Raw genomic sequence first — 24,553 nt, 5'->3', positions numbered from 1 at the left:
TGAATGGATGAAGTTAAAAATTTTATTTAGGGAGGAAAGGAGGAATAGATAAGAAGGGGCAATGAAGATTTTGTAACAACGTCTTCCTCCATGAAAGATATCCAAGTGGGAAATGGGTTTGCCAGTTTCTTTGCACTGAGTTAATGCTATTTTATCCTGTGAATTCTCTCCTCTGTGGTTGAAAATTTCTCTTAAAAGGGCTGTGGGAGTAACTGCTATAAGATGTCAAATCCAAACATCTTATCAAACACCTGGATGTGGGATGGGCAGTGTAGACATCTGGGAGCTATAGGACTTCTCCAGTTGTTTGTGCTCATGGCAGATGTGTATGCAGATCAGAAACAGTCACCAAATCCTTCCAGAAAATGAGAAGAACTACTTCCAAGTCTCTCTTATCAAAAAGAGTATATGCATATAATTAAACAGATATAATAAATACTTATAGCTATACATATATTATATATAAAAATTTATATAAATGATCAGCATTTATAAGTACACATAGATTATATTTAAATATTGTTTTTATATATATATACTTCTTTACTAAAATATGCCTTCCATAAATTTAGACATCAAACTGTATGTGTTAAAGCAAAACATTGATCAGGGTATCACTTAAGTGGCCCTCTGAAATTGTGACATTTAAAGAGAAAAACACATGATTTTATTGTGAACTGTGTTAATTCTTCATGCTGGGCAGAACCTGTGGTGTGCTTTTTCCATGCTGCTGTGTCATTTTCATTTTTCCTGTAGGATGAGCCCAGCTCTGGGATGGATCCCTGCTCTAAACGGTACCTTTGGAAAGCTATCCTGAAGGAAGTTCAGGATGGCTGTGCAGCTGTGCTGACATCCCACAGGTAAGACCCTTATCCCAGCAGCCAGCATATTCCTGTGTTGCAGAAGAGTATATTCTGAAAACCTGCTCACTCTGTTGTGAAACACAGATTAATTCTTGAAATTTTATGGTAATTCCTTCCTATTCATGAAAAAGAAACCTATTTAAATCCCAAATATTTTTCGTATTTAATTTTTAAAAAATAGAGTGTTGCTCAAGGGGCTGCAAGCACAGCAAAGATTATGTAATTCTTCTTTTTCCATGCTCTTTTTGCTCAGTGTTGTAGTTTCTCTTCTTGCTTGGAACATCAGGTTACTTTTTTGTATTTGGCTACCTTAAAAATCCTTACAAAAGGAGGTGTGAGTGAAAAACCTTCTGATTTTATTAATTTTCTGATTTGCATCAGTATGTGAAAAGAGTAAGCCATGGCATCCTCAAAATGGATGCGTCAGCTATTCTCTTATGCACTACTGGAAATGGTAGGAGAGACCCCATCCTCTTAGAAGAGTCCATCTACATTAAATATCTTGTCAGTTCTCTGATATGGTCACTGGCATATTGGTTTAATGGAGGAAACATCAATACTGTTTTGTAACATCTATAGTGAAGTGAAATAAATTAAATGTTCCCTCAGGTAATGTATATAAATATATATATGGTATGTATAATTATATTAAAAATTCCTTTAAATGAGGGAAAGATCATGAAAACATGTTCAGAGAAGAGAAAATTCAATTATCAGAACAGCAATGAAACATTTGAGAAATGAGATTTGAAGTACAGATGAATTAATAAAGGAATGTGGCCAAACTTCCTCCAATGTTTTATATTTTCATATTTTTTTCAGATATTGTTAAGATGAATTTGTTTTCCCAGTCCATCATTGATGGAAAAATTTTCCAAAAATTTTTTAGTGTTTTATTTACAGAAGCTGAATTTTAAAATTCATGTACCTGGGTTTGATGGCCAAGTGCTTGCCAGCACACTCATTTAGGGAAAGTGGGACATGCATTGTGAATTCAGCTCTGTGATTTTCAGGAAAAAATATGCTTTGATTTTTTAGCCCAGATTGACAACCTCTAGTTGTCAAACACCAGCTAAATAGAAGAGACCTGTGATCTCATTACTAATATGATGTAAACAAACAAAAATCATCAAATTGTACTAACCACACATTTAACTCTACAAATGAATGACTTGAAGCAGACCATAAGTACAATGTTACTGTTCAAATTGTTGTGCCAGGGTGAAGGAAGGAGAAATTATTTTATACTATTTATACTATTTTCTGAAGGCCATTGGGGCTTTGAGATTATTTATTTGTATAAGTGCAGGAATTTTACATATGAAGTAAACTTTTGTACATGTCAGCAAATACATGTGTAAGGTATAGAGAGGGTTTGCTGTGTAAAAATCAGGTTTTGAGGGCTGTTGACCTACTTTTCTGAGACAATTTTTTACTTACAAATCTGAGACAAAGCTTCTGTTTTAACTGGGAAGGAGTGAGGTTTTATCAACTGTCTCTAGAGCCCTAAATTTGTGTAATTTTGCCACAGCTGGGGAGCATTATGCCAAGAGGAGCATTAGGAGTCATTCAGTGAACTTCCTGATTTGTGGGAAGATGTGTCAGCTCTCTCCCTGTCTGTCTCAGACATCACAGTTCTCACCACAGCCTTGTCATGTTATAAGGAAATTGTTCCTAGGGCGGAACTTAATTGCCAGTGTTTGTTCAGTCAAAGCACTTTGATTTGAATCAAAGTCCAAGCACTTTGATTTGGACTGGCCCATGGCTGAGGCACACAAGACATCTCTTGTTTAGCTGTCTCAGAAGGGCTGGGGAGGGCACACAGGGAATTGTAGGAACACCAAGAGTCTTTGAGTCCTCTTTGAGATGGTGGGTGTGTCCTGACTGGTTCCTTATGTCTAAAATGCTCCTGTGAAAGAGCTGCTCACACAATTCTGCATAATATGAAGAGTAGCAGCCCATCTGCCATAAGTTTTACAAGTCAAAGCTATTATTTATCATCTGAAGCAGTCACATCTAGGAGGATCCTGCTTTTCTATTCAGATGCATTTCCATTTCCTGAATTCTGTTTGGATTGTAGCGGTTTGGATTGGCTTCTATCCTGCAATCAGGCTAAGGGTAACTTCTTTTCAAGGCCATGTGCTATGCAAAAGAAAGGCTGAGCAAGCTTTTCCTTCTTCTCCCTTTATCCTTTAGCTCAGAATAACCATGAACCTGTATTAAAGAGAATAACAGAGTTCATGACTCCATCAGTGGCATTCCTGAGATTGCTTATGAGGCATTTGCCTGTGGTAATGATACCTTTATATTCTGACCAGAATTGTCCAGTAAGGTATGGACTAAAATATAAATGATGGTTTAAGGCTCTCTTCTAGCTGTCATGTGGTAACAGCTTTTGGTACCTACTGATTAGGGTTATAACTTTGACTATCACCCTTTGAAGCCAAAAGTTTTGTGTACCTGTTTTGCATCTGTCCAGATTCTTGCACTTCAACTAAAGTTAGGTATAAAAAATGTTCTCTGATTTCACTACTAATTATTTGGTTTTTTCCCCTCGATTTATTTTGCAGTATGGAAGAATGTGAAGCTCTCTGCACAAGGCTTGCTATTATGGTCAATGGAGCTTTCAAGTGTCTTGGCTCTCCCCAGCACATTAAAAACAGGTATTATGCATCAACATCAAATCTTCTGCATCTTTATTCAATCTAAGAGCTGGCTAGATGCTTTAGTAGTGCTAAGGCATAAGCACTTACGACTGCTAAGAACATCTTTTTCCATCTGTCACTGAATTTAAAAAAGAGCCAATTAGGATAACTTAGCAAGCTAAATTGACATGTGACATTGCTAAAATGCTTTGTAGTCTGCAATGGTAATTGAAAGAGACAGATCTGCATCTAAAATGAAGCACTTCTGCACATAATCTAAAGAATACATTGTGAGGCTACAACATGGCAATGAAATACAATTTGGTTCCTTCTGAGGGTTTTTCATAGCAGAAAGAAGCATTTTTAACAAGTCAGCAGCCAGTATGAACATCTACGTTGAACTCTCTCTGCTCCCTACAAAATTCACTGACAATTGCAGATATTTATGCTGTTTTCTACATCCTTTTCCTGGTGTGCATAAGCCTCTTTTCTGTTTGAACTCTGCTCATGAGTTAATCTGATATCTATTAATGAGAATGTTTAATTCAGAGGATGTGCTCAAACCACCATAAAGGAAACAGGATCGGAAGCTGAGGGGAAAGTTGCTGCAACTTATAGCTAGAACATTTACATTCAGTTGTAAATGTAATTGTTAGGACATACAGACAATCAGCTGTGTAAGATGATACAGCTCATTTACAAGCAGCAAAGCTACACTGCTTTGTACTAGCTCAGCACTTAGTTCTCTTAAGTGCAGATGCACTTGATATTGGGAACAAGCTCTACAGAAATGCTTTGGAATTGCTGTCTGCCATGCTTATAAGGCAGAAGTTATGTGCTTGGGACAACTTCTTGTGCTATGACAACCCTTTTGGCTTTCTGGCCTTCCTTTTGGGTAGAACCATAGATCCTTGCTCCACAGCTGCATTAGCAAGATGGGCCTGACTCACACTCGCTCCCTCCTTTCAAGTTTGTTTCATGGAGACAAACTTTCAGTTAGAGATATTACAATACAGATAGTGGAAAAAACATTGATATCTGCATCTCTAATTCTGATGATTCTGTGTGATTGTAGCCTTCTTTTCATGTTTGCACAACTTTCTGTGCCTATTTGCTTCAATTTCTGCAGGCATGAGAAGTCAGTTTATTGGCAGCAGTTTCTTCCTCTTTCATATCTAGGTCTTTGCCTCTGCCATCTTGTGTCTTCCCAAATTTCCTAGCATAGGGTGGCCTGTTATCTCACTGGCTGGAGTAGATTAGTGAGTGTGAAGGCATCCTTTATTTCTTTCGTATGAGAAACAGATCATACATAGAGGACGGTGTAACTCAGTATGTAAAGGACAGTTCAGATCTTAGACAGGCGAAAATGCTATTTGAAGATGTATGTCCCCCCACTCAGGAAAAATGGTATTACTTGGGCACTTCAGCTGAGTGTATAAAGTTAGCTGGGAGGAATGTGAGTCTTCAGTTCTTATGTTTCAAATCCTCTGGATTGAGTACATGTCTCTGTCTTGTCAGCTTGACCTTGAGAGGACAAAATCAGACAGTCCACAAAGGCTACCTTCCCCTTTATCTTATCAGTGACTTTGTAATTTTTTTTGACACTTCTGATGTTTCCTTTAGCAGCATCTTTCTATCTTCCCTCTTATGGAAACAAGACATCAAAAGCATACTCATAAGTCTGCACTTATTCATATAAATAAGGCAGTCATTTCTCAACTTGCTGCACTGCCTCTGTAGATAAACTTCTTTCAGATCACAGTTAGTAAATCAATGCAGAAGTATCCTGCTGGAAGTGTCATCATATTACTTCTTATTGAGATGATACTGGTACTGTTATTACTGTAGAGATACTCACAGATCAGCCATTCCAGAATCAAGGCTTTATGAGCGCCTCTTTCAAATTCTCTAAAGCAAGGTCATAATAAAAATATTCGGCAGTCATGTTCATAGCAATTATTTTTTTTTAATTGTTGTGACTTTGTAGAAAGCACACCTTCTCTATATTAAGAATATTTCATACTGTCAGCAGGTTTGTGTTCCACAGCAGTTTTTTAATATATGTCCATCAGTGACCTTCACATGGGAAAATATGTGCACTTGAGATCAATATTGCTGAGACTTTCTACACAAACTGTGTAGCTCAAGCTGCATGAAGATTTTTCATTTAAGGCAGGACTTTAACTCCTAGCTTATTGATTGACTTGGTGTCCCAATTTTCCATGCTAACTGTTCAGGAACCTATTGAATGTTTTTAAAATTTTAGAACCCTTTGTTAAGAAAAAAAAACCTGTGAGCTTTATCAAAGGATTTAATTAAAATCATACAATTTTCTGAATTTTCTCTGACTGCCTGATACATTTCCTTGGCTGGAAAAACAAAACCACTGTAGAGAGCACAGTCTTAAAGCGTCACACACACAGCTGCTAAAGCTTTCAGAAAAGACATTTCTGTGTTTTCTTTGGAAATCTTTTGACAAGTGCTAGAAAGATGTCAAAGACTGTTCCATTACTTGTGTTATTTTGCTGGCTTAATCTAGCTTCCTAACATCCCTCCAACACAGGGCAATATGATTCTTTATCATAAAACCCAGGCTATCACATTGTTAACACTTAAAGTAATTGTTAGGAGATTAATTGCACAGAATCTACAATGTTTTTTAAAGTTCCAAACTTACTTGAAGACATTTCCTGTTATGCTACCTTATGCAGGAGGATTCCTGCATCTACATGAGGTGGGGAGGGGGCAGAAAAGCAGAATGCCAAAGAAATCCATTGAAACAATTAAGCTTTAAATAATTTTAAAATCTTCATTTTCTCACTTTCTTCTCCACCTGTGAGCATCCTGAAAAGATTCCAGGACTTGGAAGAGTACTGAGTGCTTCCTTCCAGTTTTCCTACAATTTAATAGCCCTATCATTCTCATTGTCATACAGAGCAAAATACTGTTTCTTCTAAAGTGTAGACCACAAGGATTAGTAAATCTAAGCTGCTATTAGGAAATATCTACCTGGAAGGAAGGATGTTTTCCTTAACAGCCAGCTCTACTGATATAATCACCAATCTTTTCCTAGTGTTTCAGTGTTTTTCTGCAATTAGCACTGTCTCTTATATTTGTCCCATGCGCCATCTCGCAGTAAAAAAACCATCACCTCTTATATTTTGTTTAAAAAAAATGTTCCAAGAAATAAATATAAGGAAAGCATAAACAAAACTGATTTTGTTGCATCTGATTTAATTACCAATACTATAAAAGTTTGTATTTTTGGATGGTGTTTTTTTGTGCTGTGTGTGAATTAATCAGGCTAGTAATATACACATTCATATTAACAGGAAAGAATGGTACTAAAATAAATTAATGGGGTAAGAGTTATAGGTTATCATGGTTTCTTTGTAAGATTTTACAGCTTGTTTTTTAAAAATTGTTCTTATTTATAAGCTGTTTTTGACATCCTTAAGTCTGTTTTCAATTTGTTTCTACAAATCAAATTGAGCAAATATTTTGAAATCAACACATGTCCTGATCTGGCTTTGAAGATTGCAAGGAGATAAATGTAAACACTATATGAATACTTAAACTAAAGAAAACTTTGATACAGCTTTTATTTATAAAAGACTAAATCCTGTACTGTAAGAAATAGAAGCATATTTTGATATTACACATGATTCCATTACTATATCTCAAGAAATTTCTTCCTCTTCTAAATGTAGGCGCATATACTAAAATGACATTTTTCTTCCATTCTTGGTGAATTCTGTCTTGATGGAAGTCCTCAAAATTGTTTCATTTGTTTATTCTTTAGTACCACTCCAGCCTATAGAGTCCAGATTATGATCACCTTTTTGATGGATATGTGATGAAGGTATAATGGGTCTTCCTTGGGGCCCTGTTAAATTTGCTTCTTTGCTTTGCTGGGGAGTTCAAGGATTCAGCTCGTTCTCTCTGGCTACACTTTCAGCCCTTGGCAGATGTGAAAGATCATAATTGTGGACTGAGTACAGCTTTGTCAGATGGCAGGACAAAATTCTGCTATGAAGGGTATGGGTGAACTCCAGGAAGATGCTAATGTGAGACATAAATGCTTTATAGGGATATAAAAAGTGATGCTGCGTCTAACATGTAAGACTTGTTCCATTTTTACAGACCTTCTGCAAGCCTGTCAGACAATGTTCTTCTCAAAATATCTTCTCACTACAAATGTTGGTGTTTGGGTTTCTGCTCCCAGCTGCTGAACTTTGACCATATTTATAGATGTTTAAACAGATTTAAAGTATCTACAGATATTTATCAGCAGAATAATAAGGGTAAAATTTCTATATAAAGGCTTTTTTATTATAGGTGGCAAATTTATAAAAAATATCAAGGAATGTATTGGGTAGAAGAAAAAACTGAAGGGTAATTTTCAAAAGTTAGCTTCTTAGTTCTAGATGTAGTTTTTCTGAGATTGATGTGTTAACAGTTGTGCCCATTAAAGCCTAATTTCAGACAACTCCTGCCAACAGAGTCAATTACTCTAAATTGTGAATGGATTACATTTAAATGCTCTCTTCAGTATTCTCCATTATACTTAATGCTTTTTTAAAAAATTCACAAAAGCATTTTCATGTGAGATACAGCTGGCCAGTTCTCTGAGAACAACATTTTGAATATTATCCTTCATTCTAGGGCCATCTGGACAGACTTCTCATATCAGAAAAACCCATACCAATTTGTCAGGTGCTGGACATCAAGTCTTTTCTCAAATTTTATCAGCAAGCCATCTGATTAAATTACCCAACAATTAATTCATTTGCTATAGCTGTGTAGTGGTTTCGATTTGCCAATTTGAGATTTCCTGGCCAATGCACCAATTAATGTGGTGGGTTCAGTGCTGGCAAAACAACAGTGCACTCACTAGAATACACTTATTCATTTTCTGCTGTGAGATAGGAAGAAGGCAAAACAGGCTCAAAATTTTTAAAGGATACAAAGAAAACTTTATTAATAGAAACAGAAATAATAAGAAATAGAATAAAATCTTCAGAACACTTACCCCCCCCCCCTTCAGCCCCCCAACTTCTTTCTTTCCCTCTAATGATGTGCAGAAACAATTGAGTTTATCATCTCTAGGATAGTTTTTATTCAGCTTGGAGTCCCAAGTGAAGAGGGAGAGGAGTCCCTCTTGTCAATTTATGAAGACTTCTCCACAGGAAAACAATTCTCTCATGGATTTTAATTTCCATGAATAGCAGCCACATGGAAATCTGAAATTGTGAACATCCTTCCATCTTTCACAGCTTTCCCACAGCTGCATTTATGGGCCATGTCAGCTTATGGGGTTCTATTTTAAAGGTGAGCTGTTCAAGAGCCAAGGTTCTCTTTATCTATTTCTGAGATCTTCTTCATCTCTGAGCACAGAGATCTCTCCCTGGTGGCAAAGGGTCTTCATCACTCTTCTCTCTCTCTCTGTTCAAACATCTCTTGAGATCACAGCTACAAAGTCAACATCTGCTTACTTTAGCATAGATGCCTTTTCTCATATCTACAATTTGAACATTTCATCTCCCCATACTTTCAACGAGTTACAGGGGAAAAGAGTCTGATGTGTCAGTTACATTCTTCTCCATAGCTTTTCATGAGGATTTCAGCCCCACAGTCAAGGCATCTCCTCGTCCCTCCTATATGGGACTTGACTCTTTCTTCACTGACCTTGGTGTCTTCATGTTGTTCTTCTACGTGTCCTCACCCTGTCCTTTTCTCTCAGCCCAGGGAGGATTAAAGGGGTCTGCAAGTCTTATCTGTGCACTTAAAGAGTTAGAATGGAAAATATGTTGGCAGACTATTCATATTTTACCCTTTTTTTAAAAGGCTGATTGAGAATATTTTATTGCTTTCCTCAAACCTACACATGTAGTTTTCCTATATGGAAAAGAGAGGATTAAAATTAAAGTTCTTGTCAATATTTCAGCCTTTGGTGGACACAGTGTTATTAATTGACATACTAGCAATAAGCTTCTTATATGCTATAAAATATAAAAATTAATATAATTTTCATTCTTCTTGACCAAAAAAAGTCTTTCTGCTGTACATGAGAAATGTATTAAAACAGTGGATGTGTAATCATGTAACATAGCTATTAGTTTGCCTTTCAAGAGGAAAGTTTGAAGAAAAGAGTTCTTAAAACTTAAAAACCACAGAGATCAGGAGTTCAGGAATGAACAATATCTTTTGACTCTCCTGAAACTTTGTACAATATTTATTCAGCCCTACTGTGCATGTGCGTTAGAATGCTTTTTTTTGGTCATTTTTATACTGTTTTTCACAGGATGGTGCATCGTATCTCTAAATAAGTCATTAAATCAGCAGCAGCTACTTAAGATTTCATATTCTCCTCTTTCCTTAGTATGTGTCTTACTAGGAGTTTTTCAAACCTGTTCTAAAATACAGTATTATTAACATTTATTGGATCAGGACTTCACAAGCATCAACATCTTTGTTTTCCGCAGCACTTCTGGGAAACTTGATTTCAAATAATTACTCCCATTTTTATAGAGGAGTAACCAAAGATTGGTGTTAAAGTTAAAAGGGTTTGGGTAGCCCATCTGAACAGTTTATGACTAAATATTTTACCTTTGTTCAACATTGCATTCAAAGCAAAACTCCAGTTAACTTCAGCTGTAGCTGTGGGTGTTCCAGAAGGCACTGTGAATTCTCCCTGCCAACTGGAGCCCTTGGTTTCCAGGTAGGCCCTTAAGAAGACAGGAAAGCACTAAAGAAAGGTGTGGTATGATTCACCACAGACCACACAGGTGTATGAGGATGAAAGTGTAAGATTTGGTTTCCCAGGGTGTTCCAGAAACATGAAGCACTCTCTTCCCTTTCTCATCCCTTCTCTCATCAATCTGCTGTCTCATTTGCAACATTTTCTAGGCATTGCAGTAAATAAAGCCACTTGTCTGAGCAGGTACATCCAGTGTATCATGTAAGGCATTCACAATAGGGATTTCATTACAAGGTGCTGTGTGATGATGTAATTGATGTTCATTACATAAAGCAAATATAACTGTGGTTTAAATTTTCATTTCAAATCCTTTCTCCATTAAACACTCTTTATCTTGAGATTTGACCTTGAGGTGTTGATAAGGTCTTTTAGTAGACATTTTAGTGTCTAATATCATGATTATTATGCTATTAAAAATCAGTACATGCAAACCCAGTCATAGAAACACAATGATAATGTTACTTACTCCTGTCTTTTTCACTGTTGAGCCCCATAAGGTGATTTGAGGAAACAGTTTGGGTTCTTTATAGGCTGTACCATCAGCTTTACACAGGATTACAGCACTGCTGCTCTTGTTTCTCTGGGAGTGAAATATATAAATAATGCAAGAATAAAAAAATCCCTGATACTTGGCAGTATGTGCAGACAAACAAGCACAAATATGGAGAGGTATTTATGTGTGCACCTGTTTAAACAATTATCGAGATTTTTTTAGGGTTTCACCACATCTTTGGAAATCACATCTAAGAATTTACAAGAGCACAGAGAGCAAGGCAATTTGGCACCCTGTACTGCTCATATCCTGGGACTGTCATTGTTATGACAATTATAATATTGAATACAGAAATTAACTTTAGATGCGTTGATATGAAAGCCTGAGTGTGTGTGAACAAATAGTTCATGTACAATATACCTGAACAAGTGTTAGTCATCATTTTAATAGCTGTTTTTGTGTTTCTATTGTTACCCTGGAAAAGTCACAATTACTTAAAAATGATGAAACAAACTCTATGAATAGTACATGGAAGAGAGACTTTATAATTTATTTATGTCTGTTTGTTTGCATCTAATCAAGTTTATCTGTTCAGCAAGGCTGAGGTTCTGAATAAACGCAGAAGGAAATCCCATTTTAAAAGTGACAGGGTATTTGCATTTGATTTTAGCATTTAAAAATTTAAGTATTAGCAGTGTATTGTAAATACAATTACAAATACAATTTTTAGCATTAAAAATACAAGTATTTAAAAATTAATTACTTTTTTTCCTTGGAATTGAATTTGCTTGTTTTTAATAGATGAAACCATTAAACACATTGTGTGATTTAAAATTATCTCAGTGTGATTAATTTGTTTTAATAATTTTTTAAAAATTTTATTTTCTTTTTTCGCTATGTTTTTCAAAGTGCCTTGTTTTCAATGTTGTTCAAGATTTGTTCTGTTTGTAAATTGTATTTGTGTCTAAAGCTGTGAGAGGAATGACCTGGATGTGTATCCCATGCTTCAGCAATTATACTGGTGTAACTAAGTTACCTTGCCTAGATGAGGCTTATTTTAGCTTAAACGATTCTGTGATTCTATTCACTTAGGGAAAGTAGAACCATATCTGCCTGCAAATGAGTGAAAACCAAAGCAGAGGGATAAACAGCACAGTAGAATGTTATTCCCGCTCTTTGATTTATGGCACATATTCTAAAAGATGCAGTTCCTTGCAGACACTAAGTGCCAATGTTCTCTTTACTATTTTTATTTTTTCATCCAATAATGTTATTTTGCAGCAGTCCTTTGATTGAACTAGTGCATACACAAAGTATGCACATTATATTTCTATCAGTAAACTTTCTGTGAGCTGAAATTTTTTGCTGTGAATATATGTATAAATATAGCACAACATTGTCCAGGAAATGTACTCTTTGATTAGTGGGAAAGAAAAGCTTATGGGTAATTAGATGCTCTTCTTATTCCTCAAAGTTTAGGAAATGGGGCCATATTCTTCATTTCCTGAATTTACATTCAGTAAATTTTACTGGGGGATAGAAGAGTTGGTAAATAGGCTTTGGGAAGAGTGTGATTTGATGAGCTGTTTATGCTGGACCTACTGTAACTTAAAAAAGTGGTTTCAAAGTTTGATTTTGTTCATTTGAGCAAACTCTTAAGCTTTTTAAATGAAAATATAGATTTTTTATTTTTTAAGCAAATAGAAGTCTGATGATAATATACTTTCTTTCACACAAAACAGGTTTTCATGGGTCAAGCTTAAGAAAATCTATTGGGTTAATGCCTCTAGGGACTCCTTGTGACCAAATGTGGGTTCAGCTGTGTTTCAACGGGGACTCTTGTCCCCATGCAAACCTCTGAACCAGGACCCCCAAGGAATGGGCAGAAGGGAACATGGAGAAGTTACCCTGCTCCATGTGGCAGCTCCTTTCCTTGATATTTGTGAGAATTTTGAGCCTTTGGGCCACTAAATCCACTTCCATTACCACTGCAAGGTTAAAAGAGGATCAGGAAAGCAGCCAGGGGACTCCCTCAGTATAGATTTGGTTACACTTTATTTCAGTGTGTGACTGGAGATTGTGTAGATACATATCTGAAGTCGATTTACATAAACTATTTTTGTACTGCTGGTAGTGTGGCTGTGGGGCTGCAAAACTTCCAAGAACTGAGGAACCATTCAGGTGATTTACCCAGGCTGACCTCCTCTTGGGGATATTTATACCTAAAGAAGCCTGAGATCAGATTATACACCGGCTAGCACAGTATTCTCTGTCTGAAAGTGATCAAGAGGGAAAAGTACAGGAACAAGATAAGCATATGAAGTTACTTTACCACATTACTCAACTGCCCTCAGCAGTTTCTTTTTTAGATGGTTCTTAAGTCAGAAGTGATTTTAGTGGATCCTCACCATGAGTTTTTCTGGTCTCTTATTCTACTCCTGTCAAGTTCTGACATCTAGCACATCCTATGTCAATGAGTTGTACAGTTTCCTTACATACTGTAAGGAAGATTACTTCATCTTACTGACTTGGTGTTTCTTTTCCTATAATTTAACACTATGACCCTTGCTTTTGCATGAGAAACATATGAATGAAGAGTTATTTCTTATTTTCATTGTTTAGTCATGATTCTGGGCTCCCTAAAAATATATTTTGACTGCCTTTTCATCTTTCTTTCATGATTAAAAGTTTTAGCCTATTTAGTAATTCCTGGCATGGAAATATTTCCATTTCTTGTGACGTTTTTATATTCCTTTTACTCCCTTGTTATCTGAGTGCTCAGATACCTTGAGGACCTATATAAATTAGAAGTATGGACTTGTAGTTTTTGCTAAGCTCCTGCTTCTGCAGCTGATGCTGTCTTTAAATAGTCAAGTTAATTAGTTTACAGTCAATTTGAGAATTTATATTTTAGCTTCAGTCTCATGTTAGCATTTTAACAGAAAAAACCACTCAAGTTGCGCTCCCAGAACCACTAATGAGGTGAAAGTCGAGCATGAACTAGGAGTTTGACTGAGGAAGAATTGGAAGGATAGAGAGAAGAAAAATATTTCATTTTGTTTGAAAGTGTGGTTTTGTGTGTTTGTTTATATAAAAATAGAAGAGCAGGTGTAGTTAAAGTAACATGGCAGTGCATGATGTGTTCTCTGTTGAATAGCTTTGAAGAAATGAAGAATCTTTTGCAGCAGATGGCTGCTGAATGAATCTGCAGGCTCAACTTAGGCCATTCTAATGATTATGTCTTCCTCTTTAGGCCTTGAGTTCTCAGGTACTAAAGGTTTGGTGCTAACAGTGCTAATCAAACCAGATTGTGGTTTACTCTATAATTCCACTTTGTGTTTCTGAATTAATTGAATTGTCTGAATCAGAGAGCAAAACAGAGCGAACAAAATGGTCAGCTCAGTTTCCATTTCCTCAGTGCACTGCCAAAAGCAGCTTGCTGATTATAGTAGGGGGAAATGTTTATTGCTGATCAGCTCACTCTATATGGGGAGCTCTCATACTAAAACGAAGTATAAAATCAAGGTATAGAAGCATCATAACTCAACTAGCCAAAAGATGAAAATCTTTTAATGTTTTTTTATTGGTGCTATGCTGGCACTTATGCCGTTTACAATTTAGAACTAAACCAAAGTTGCACAGACTCCTCTGTCTTTGCTAATCAGAATTTTGATTCATTTTCTTTGGAAACTTCATTGCATACCACAATTTCATTTTATGAGACTGTTGAATGTCTCCATAAACCAGCATTTTTCAAACTGTAATTCAATGGTCGTTGTATAGAAATGCCAAAAAAACTGATCAGAATCAATGATCTCTTGTAAAATGTTGCCTCAGGTTAGCTGTCAACTAAATTGAATACCCTTGTTAGCTATATCCATCTTTGTAACAACTTTTTTTATTGTCGCATGTATTTTTTTCAGGGATGATGCTATGCATTTAAAACATTTAATTAGAGATCTATTTAAAGCATAGTAAATCATTGCACAGCAAATCGGCCAGACACTGCTTTGGATTCCACCTAATTCTGGATCTCTGATGAATCAGCACTGTTTGTCTGTCAGGCTACACCCTCCAGTAAATATTTAGTACCCTGCTCTTCTGGACTCAATACAATTTAGCTCATGAAACATCCTTCAGGAACCAACAGACAGGACACTGCATCTTACTCCAAGAAATTAACCCAACAAAGAAAAAACCCAGCAACAAAAATAAACAACCCATAAAAACCCCCACAATCAACCAAAGGCTAAAAAAACCTATGCTCATTTATCTGTGATGGAGCTTTTCATTTTTATGCAAAAGCTGCCACTGTTTTGTGCAGCATCAATAGTTAGGATTTTTGTTTGAGATCCCTGGAAATTGTATTTTGAATTCATGTGAAATTCTTAATAGAATCAAATCTGCAGTCTATTTTTTTCATTGTGGAAACTTGCATTGCTCTTAAATTGATGCCGATTTTTCCTTTATAACAACAGAGTTTCTGACCCACTGCAAAATAAAAGTGAAAGCCCTTACATTGCTGTGTACTTATTATAAGTGAGGAACATGTGGTGTTTCATGTGGGCTATTTTGCTGGGAATCAGTCATGCACTGATTAAACTGGACATTTATCTCAAAATAGTTCTTTCTATCATTTTTACATTTTGATTGATAATCTGTAGACATTTTTTAATGTATTGATATAGGGCAGCATTGTAGAGTGTGCTGTGATACATGCTCTGCTTTGATGACATGAAAATGTGCCTCTCGCCAATCAGACCCAATGAAGCCAGCTGCTGCCCTGAATCATGAGCTGTGCACAGGAAAGGCACCAGAGAGGAGAGTTTTGGCACAAGGGCTTGTTACAGAGGTAATCACTAGGAACTAAACCACTGTAATAAAGGGTTTGGCAATGAGCAATTGCCACACTGGAGAAGGAAGAAAAGGGAGTTATGCTGCAATGAAGGATGTGGTACTAGTGGTGAGTGGAAAGAGAGAGGAAGGCGCAGATTTCTGAGGAGACATGGGCAGTGCTGCACAAGCTCCCTGTCCCCCTTTCAGCTCTGCCTTTCCCTTGCTCACTGGCAACAGGGAAGAGCTGTGGCAGCGGAAAGGTCGTCTGCTGTGGCTGCTGCTGGTGTTTTCCCCTAGCAATTTACCAAGAAGGAGAACCCAAAGGAAGGAGGATATGTAGCTGCAAAGGAGGGAAGAGGTGCAGCACAGCACCTTTGTGTCCCATGTCTCTGCTGAGCTCTGTCTGTGCACCCCAGTCTGGGGACTGGTGCAACACAACCTCCATTGCTTAAGAAATGTGCATAAGAACATAGCTGTCATTTCAATATTCACTGGTTTATTGCAACTTTCCCAAATAACCTTCAGCAGTGAGTAAAGCTAATAAAAAAGATAGTGTTGGTTAGATTGCCTGTATTTTTATCACACTTGTGTTGAGAAAGAGAAGTTAATTTCCTAAGTTATTCTGAGAGAGATTGAATAGTCATAGAAGCCAAAGAAAATTTGTTAACTTCGGCATCTCCCTAAATATCCCTGCACTTGCCTTTGCATATCTTTAAAACACCATTGTGTTCACATTGCTGAAATCTTCTTTTGAAGGTGCAGCTTTGTTAACAGATTTGAAAAATAGTGCTACATGCCCATTTTTCTCATCAGAAAAGTTGAAGGAATTTTTTTTCTTTTTCTGTATATGTGATGTAATCTTCATAGTTTTATACTGACCACTCAAAGCAATCTAGCAATTAAAGCATAATTTACTTAACAAAAATTCAGGTATATTAAGTAGTGAAACACATTAGTAACTAAAATTTGGCATAACATGTTTATGGTCTCTGTTATTATAAATTTTAAAATTTTCTCATTGAAGTTCTGTCGTTCAATAGCATTATAGTAAAATCACAGTGATATGCAGTAGGAATGCATGATATTTGATATAATTGTAGGAAAATCAATTGAACCAAGTGTTGTCCTTGTCTTCATGGTGTCCTCATGAATTTATGTTTCTATGTCTCATTCCCAGGTTTGGAGAGGGTTATTCTGTCAAGGTTTGGCTTAGCAAAGAAATAAGTTATGGAAGAATGATTTTGGACTGTCTACAAATGCATTTTCCTGGAACACAGTTTAAGGTACATATAAAACTCCATGTCGTAGAATATGGCAAGATTAATTTGGGGCTTGTAAGAACAGTATGTACATGTTTGAATATTTAAACGTTTGGATATATTTATCTTCTTGGGAAAAGTACATATGAATATACCTTTCATTTTTCTATTAAGCAATTCATAAAAATTTGACTTGTGATGTTGGTTGAATCAACTCCAAACAGGCATTTAGGCAATGTAAATAAAAAGGTCTTTTCTCTGACTGAAAATTTCCTTTAGCTTTTATTATTGAAGTTGAACTCAAATCTGTGTTCACCTGAAGCAGGACTACAGTGTAGTCACTAAGAGTATTTGCTTTGATTGCTTTCAAAGCCCAGAGTTGATAAGTCTCAGCCTTTACTGTGATTCTTTGATTTAATACAAAGCCTTATAAAAGACTTATAGCAATTACATTTCAATAAACACTCTCACAGGCTTTTACTTTAACTGTGTACAGGAAAAGAATAATGGGAAACAGCGTCTATCTTAGATATGAACCTCTTTGTGTGTATAAGTCTGTATTGAGCTCAGACAGCTGTGTGTCTGTGCATGTTCAGTCTTTTCCCAGACTGCTTTGTAACAGCCCTAGTCTGTTAGATTCAAATTGTTCTAAAGTTTTATATCTTTTATGAGATTAACAAGCGGTCACCTCACAAAATCTGCACTCTCAGTATGAACTAATCTTCGTTCTATGAATGTAGACAAAATATGTTATTTTTTAAAAGCTCATATTTTCCAGATTAATCTGCAATAAGAGCCTGTTGAAGGTAAACTGATTGTAAGCAAGTGTAGCTTCATGACAAAGTACATTCACTTTTATGTGTTTTCATAATTTTTGCTTGTTTTCAGGGACAGCATCTTAACCTGCTTGAGTACCATGTACCAAGAAGTCAGGGATGCTTAGCAGAGCTCTTCAGAGTCCTAGAGAATCAAAAAAATTTTCTCCAAATCAAACACTACTCCATTAGCCAAACTACATTAGAGCAGGTATTTTATCATTTGTCTTTCTTCTCTTTCCCTCCCCCATTTTTTTTTTTTTGCCTAATTGTGTTGTGTATTGTAGTTATTGATGTAGTAGAATATTGTATCATTTGCTGGGTTACCCAAATGTATGCAATACTCCAGCAGTTTTAGGCCATCTCAGGTCACACAGTGATTCCATGTCCCACACTGCTTTTATGCTGGAGGTGAGCATAGTAAAAGCATCACAGCAAGTAAAGGCATCACAGCAAGCCACATACTTGTAGTGTGCACAAACATAATCTGTGCTTAGAGCATTCTGGAGCTGTGTGGGACAACAAAATAGGACTGTGAACTGCCACCTCCACAGCCCAAAAGTTGGGATCTTACCAATGTCCTTGAAAAGGCTGAATTGGTCTCTGTAAATCATGGTAAACCTTAGACCTTCAGAACATTCTCCTGTGAGAATTTTAAATGAACAAACAGACAGAAGAGACCCAACTGGTAAAGATTGTGAATTCTTATTGAGACAAAAAGAAGAACACATTGATGGCAAGCATGGGATTTCTGGGTGATTGTGGTGTGTCACATCATCTTCATAGGCAGCTGCTTGTTATTCATTCTGCAAACTGAGAGGCACATCTCCTCAAAATATTAATTTTCTGTGATTGATGGTGTGAATTTGTTCCTTTTTCCCATGTGCAAATCATTATTGAAGTATTCTCCTCTGTGCTGGTCTACTAACTACTTGTAAATGATCACTGAGTGACTGCATATAAGGTAATTTCAGCCTGTTTCTTCAGGCATTGTTCACTCAGGTTTACTTCTTCTCCATTTTTCATGATGATGCATCACCTCAGTCACCTACCACCTCTTCCTGTCCCTAACTGTCAGTTTTAAACAGGAAAATAGCTCTTCACAGTAACAAACACACTTTAAATGCACCCCAAGATTGCTTGCATGTGAAGAGGATCATTTGAATAAAGAAGAGCCATTTTCCCCTCTACTTGCTTTACTGTGAAATACTTGTGTGGTTTAAAATGAAACAAATCTTCATGCAGTAAGATGGTGTTTAAAAAAAACCAAACCAATTCAAGGAGGCACATTAGTTTTTGAATCAGAAGTGTGCTTTCACCTTGAAATATTTGCACCCTTCTCAGTAATATTTATTGGCAGAGACAACAGACTCAGATTCTTTAGGTATGTCATTCAAAGACAATTAAAACCATTGTTTCATATTTACTTGTACATAAAATGCCTTTTCCAAATCCTGGTAACTTATTTTATCATAATTTTTATAATTGATCAACCCCTGTCTTAGCTGGAGAGGGGAAGAGGGATTATTTATAGAATTTATAAAACATGTTTTTAGAGATGTTCCCTAAACCTGAGTTATTAATTATTTTATCAAAAAAAGCTAAGGAGAGCAGCTAAGAAATGCCATCACCTATATCCCCAAAGTCTGAATTCAAGTACTTTTATTTTGAAAATCCTACTTTTTATCATGTCTTACAGGTATTCATTAATTTTGCGACACAGCAACAAGGAGTCCCGCATTCTTCAGAAGGATCTCCTGTTGTTCATCATGATCACCTCCCAGTCTAGGATCAGAGCAGGATATAGCTTCAACATAACATATGAGTGTGTGTGTGTGTTTGCATATATGTACACGCAAGCTACATGCAATAACTTTTCAACTGTGAACAATTTGTGTATGAGAAACAAATAGTAAAACCAGAGGTGAGTTTTTATCTGTAGGACCAAAGGAATGATACCAGTTCTTGGTTAAGCAAGAAACTGATTATGAGGACCAAAAAATCTGCCAAAAAGTAGGTTTTCCTAATTTAACTGGAATTTTAAAATACAGATAGCCTAATTAATGTAGGAAAAAAAAAGGGCTGATCTGAAATGTCAGTGTGCAGTAGATTTTTTTTTTTGTGATAGCTCTGCATTCATTTGACTATAGTATTTCTTGCATGCACACTTAATATCTAACTTTTACATGATAAGGCAAGAAAAAACAATCGAATGGTAGCAATAGCTTGGCTATCACCCAGTATTTTTATTTAATCACACAAATTAACAGCCTTTCAATTTTCCTGTTAATTCAGTTCTGTGTTGTGACAAGCTAAATTAACCTTTTTGTTGTAAAAAGGATGCACTGTATTCCATAAGGCTTTAACACAAAGAGGTTATTAGTGTACTAGCCTAGTGTTCCTCCCAGTTATCTTAAGTAAATTTAACAAGTTTTCACAAATCATACTTGACAATGAGCCTAAGCCTACAGGTTGCTGCTGGAAGTATTCTCAAGTACCTTTTAATGACCTAGTTTGTTTTTCTCATTTTTTTGTTTCCTTTCTCTTCAAAAAGAATGTCAAAATGCTGTTTAATGGGAATATTAAAGGAAAATAAGATAAAAATTCAGACTGTGATCAATTAACTTCTCAATAAATATATTATGATGCTAGATACTTCAGACAAGGCCACAGTCTTCAGCTGGTACTTGTGCAAAATAAGTGAGCATTTAATGGATAAAAACTCCCTGTATATTGTGCTTGGAGAAAAAAATGTGTGAAATTTTTTTTTAGTAAATGGCTGCCTCATCCAAAACAAATCTTTGAAGCTTCTATGAAATTACCTCATGCCATTTTATTGAACTACACTGTCAAATAGCTGAAATTGTAGAACCAGTGACTTAGAAGTTATTTACTGCAATATGATTTTGGGTGTGCAGTGGTGAGGGAATTTCACTTTGAGATGGGAGAATTTGATTTTAAATGGCCAATATTGCAGAGCTGCTGCCATAATCCCCTGCTGTACAATGATAAAATATTAAAAATACATATATATTTGTGTTTTATGCTTTGCAAGCTGACTCAGAAGACTGTTTATTGAGGCTTGATTTGTTCATGTTGCTTTGGCCCATTATGCTTTTTTTAAATCAGGAATTCATGTTGCCTATTTAAAAAGATGAAATTAGGTCCTGGAAAAATAAATAAAATCCTAAAGATTTACAGGTGTTTTCTGCAGGTGCATATGGGTCAGAGTGAGTGAGCTTATGAAAGTGCTTTATCATTAGAATGGATTGGTATAATATCAGAACTCTGCCAAGCTACTCAAGACCCAAAGGACCTAGGGGCCATTAAACCCCAACAGCCACCACCCTGGTAGAAGTGCCACAGCACAATGGGATGTCCGCATTTGATGTGAAAACAGGTATCTTTAATTTCTTCATGAGGCTGGGAGTGGAAGGTTTCTAAGGTCCCCAATTAGCACAAAAAACCGTCGATTTTACAAAGCAGAGCATGAGAGAAGTAGTGGACATGAAAGGAAAAGGAAAGCAGATGCAGGAAATTTGGGCAGAAATAGAAATATGCCATCATTGAAGTAGCCTGCTTAATGTCCGCACCCCAGGATGGAAGAAACTGAGCATTCAAGGAACAGACAAGGATCTCTGTAACCACTCAACAGAAGAACATTTCTCTAGCTCTTAAATGAAAAAAGTAGAAGGGAAAGTATGGCAGTCACGTGCACAGGGCTTTTGGCTTTTTTCTTTTATTTTTGTTGGTGTGTCTAGACCTGTAGATCGCTGATATTATTACTGATTGATTTGCTTTGTGTTTGTTTGTTGGTATTTTTTATTTTTATAAACTAATATCTCTGTCTCAACCACCACAAATTCTTGAAAAAATGATGAAATGTACTCTAGGAAATTTAAGGATTCGAGAAAGTAGATGGTTCCAATCCTTGCAGTGTAAGGCAGTTGAGCCAAAATATGTGATTTGTATGAAATTGTGAAAAGAGCACTTATTACTGCTGAGGAAGGGTGTCAGGCAGCTGAATTAATAAAACAGCTTCCCTTGGTCAAATTCCTGCAGTTTGCTTCCCTTGGTCAAAGTCCTGCAGTCTGTTTTGACCAAAGGAAGCATAAAAGCACAAGACTCACTGTGGTGAGACTGAAAAATGATAGCCTAGCTGAATGCTCAGATAGGGGAGCTTCTTCAAGTCTTAGCTGTGTAACACTAATTAAAAGTCACTTTTTTCTGATTAAAATATGAAAGATTATATTAGTTTAATAGGTAAGTACAGTAAATAAGGTTTGCTTCAGACTGATGGTTGAGTAAATTCAGTTAACAGTGGTTTTCTTTTTTTAAATTACTTCATATGCATCTCAGGAGACCCAATTTAATTCAGGCAAGTAGCAAGCAATGTCTGTCTACCAATCCTTTATAGGTAAAGAAGGTCAAAATCTAATTGAGTGCCATTGTACCAGATTCTGTCTCAGAGGATATTTTCCCTTTCTTTAACTTTGGCATTCCTAATGTATGCAAGTTTCAACAAAAGTATTTTGAAGATTTTTGTTTCATTAATTAATTTATTTATCAAAATAAATCACTAAACTAGGAGTCTAGACAGAAAAGGTCAATTATACATTAATGATGAAAGAATCCTTGAATTCATAATTCATTAAGAAATATCTCATAACACCTCTGGATTTGGAATCAAACACAGCTGAGGATTTTAGCAATACTTCTCTTCTGTGGTTCTTGTTAGAAAAGTTTCACTTTATTTCAGCTGGAAATTTCTTTGACTGTGAAAGCAAGCCCTTGACCCTGAGCAATAAACTAGAATTAAGCTCAAAGTTATGAAATCAATTGAATAACTGAAATACTCAACACTAAAACTGAGAAGATGATATTCATATTTTTAAAGGACTATTCCACAGCCCAAGTCAAAAGAAGGGCTTTGGCCAACCTTTGAGCAGATTGTTTCAGGCCCTCTCTTTATTCTCATACAGTAATAGAATAGAATGATGTGACCAAAATAAATAGTAGGTCTGAACTTTAATTCAAAGTATCACAAATTCAGTGGGGATGGAAGGGTGATAGTAGACAGGATGTCAAAACTCACAAATTACCTCTTTGAATATGGCTGCATATTAAATTTCTGATTATAGAATTTTTTTCTTCTTACAAAATTACGGATTTTTTTTTCTTCTGGAAAGAAAGAACTTACTTCTCTGGTTTGCTTCAGTCATGACCACGGATGATAAATTTTGCCCAGGGTAGTGAAAGACATATAACATGATTTTAGCAAAGGAATTGGTTGCCTTTTAAGCTTGCTTGTCCTTGTGAAATTTGAATCACTGGGGTCTGAAATCACATACATTTGGAAGCAGAATCGAACTCTTACTGGAGCTGCTCAACTTCTAGATCTGTCTAAAACCAATTTAGGTAAGGATATTGCTTTCCTGGTCTTTTCCAAGTAAGTAGTAAAGCTGACACTTTCTTTGATTCAGTTTAATATGATCTAATCTTTTTATGTCAGCACTTTCAATTTTTCTTTCTTAAGAATAGGGAGATCAAAGCTAGCAGCAAAAAGATCTTACTTAAACTGATTGAGAGCTGACTGGTTCAGACCTACAACAGCTAAAGAGAAAATTTTTCCAGAGTTGTGTATTAGATCCTTACATTGCAAGTAGAAGTGATGCTGTTGCAGGTGCAATGTGGGTGGGCAGCAGGTACAGAGCAGAAGTCACAGCTGTCTCATTCTTGCACAGAAAGCAGCAATCTGCTGCTATCAACGGGCCAGGTACTGCTGAATGTTTTAGCAGATGACTTCTCTGTGCTGAATAATGATATGGGGTCACTGAAACAAATCAAAGCATCTTTCTTCTTTATTAAATTTTTCTGTCACGTACTAATATTGTTCCAGCAGTGCTCTCATGCTTACTGCTACATGGAGCCATGTGCTGGGATAAATTCTGACTCCTTTCACAATGGCCCTGTAGAAGCCATGATCAGAGTCTGCACTGTAGAGGTGTATGCACATCTTTATCTTAGGCTGATCAAAGCACCATGGCTCATATCTGCTTTTTATGATATACAGCTGGAGAAAGAGGATCTATAGGTTATATAAGCAAAACCGATATGTGAGATTTCCATGTGCAACTGACTAATTCCAGCTATAGAACACTACACATACGTGATTTTACTGCCTGTGCATGCCATGGGCAATCTAAAAAGTGCCTAGGGATTAATGGGCTATGAGGTGCTCAGCAGAAAAATGTAAGATCCTCTAATGTGCCCAGCAGAAAAATGTAGGATCCTCTGAGGTGTCCGGCAGAAAAATGTAGGATCCCCTAAGGTAAGATCAAACAGGAATCTTCTAACCCTCTTAATGAGGCAATAAATGCTGGTTAATAATAAAGTGCAATCCATGTAATTTGAGAAAAGTATTAGAAACACTTCTGTCCTTAGTGTGTGCTGAAACAGGGAAATGCAAACTTCATTCCGTATATCATTTTTATATCATTCTTAATTCCTGTTCTACTTATGTTACTATATGCAGTCACCAGACCCCCCAAAAACTTCAGTGCTTCCCTCAGACTAAAATATTTTGAAATGTGATTCAACGTTCACAAAATGTGAAAGCTGGTGGAGTTTTTTACCTTAGATTTTTTGAGAACTGTCCTTAAAACTTAAGTAATTATAGCTGAGTGTGTGAGTAAAGGAGCATGTGACATTTATGCTGAACCAAATGGAATATGCATGTAATGCTCTTGCTGAGGAGTTGTAGTCACCTGATACTTTGTAGCTGATGATAATTGTCTAATAAGAAGAACCTGAAATTGTTTTCTTAGAAGTCTGCTATCATAAATTATTCTGTTAGCAATGCGTGAATACAAAACAGATTGA

The 24,553-nt window shown here is 36.3% G+C and overlaps 1 protein-coding gene across 1 annotated transcript in view; it reads left to right on the top strand.

The window, feature by feature from the left end:
- The window catches only part of ABCA13 (ATP binding cassette subfamily A member 13), a 169,136-nt gene extending 149,676 nt beyond the window's left edge, over positions 1 to 19,460 (top strand). The window contains exons 51-55 of the mRNA XM_054285153.1: positions 757 to 860; positions 3,434 to 3,526; positions 16,775 to 16,880; positions 17,745 to 17,882; positions 19,371 to 19,460. Of these exons, the coding sequence (XP_054141128.1) occupies positions 757 to 860; positions 3,434 to 3,526; positions 16,775 to 16,880; positions 17,745 to 17,882; positions 19,371 to 19,460 (531 nt within the window). The remainder of the gene's footprint in view (positions 1 to 756; positions 861 to 3,433; positions 3,527 to 16,774; positions 16,881 to 17,744; positions 17,883 to 19,370) is intronic.
- Positions 19,461 to 24,553: the final 5,093 nt, after the last annotated feature.

The sequence above is a fragment of the Melozone crissalis genome, unplaced genomic scaffold (assembly GCF_028551555.1).
Source record: "Melozone crissalis strain CALT ecotype California unplaced genomic scaffold, PUWL_Pcris_2 ptg000042l_1, whole genome shotgun sequence".
NCBI lineage: Eukaryota > Metazoa > Chordata > Aves > Passeriformes > Passerellidae > Melozone > Melozone crissalis.
The sequence above is the reverse complement of the archived record's forward strand: the minus strand, read 5'-3'. Positions and strand labels throughout refer to the sequence as shown.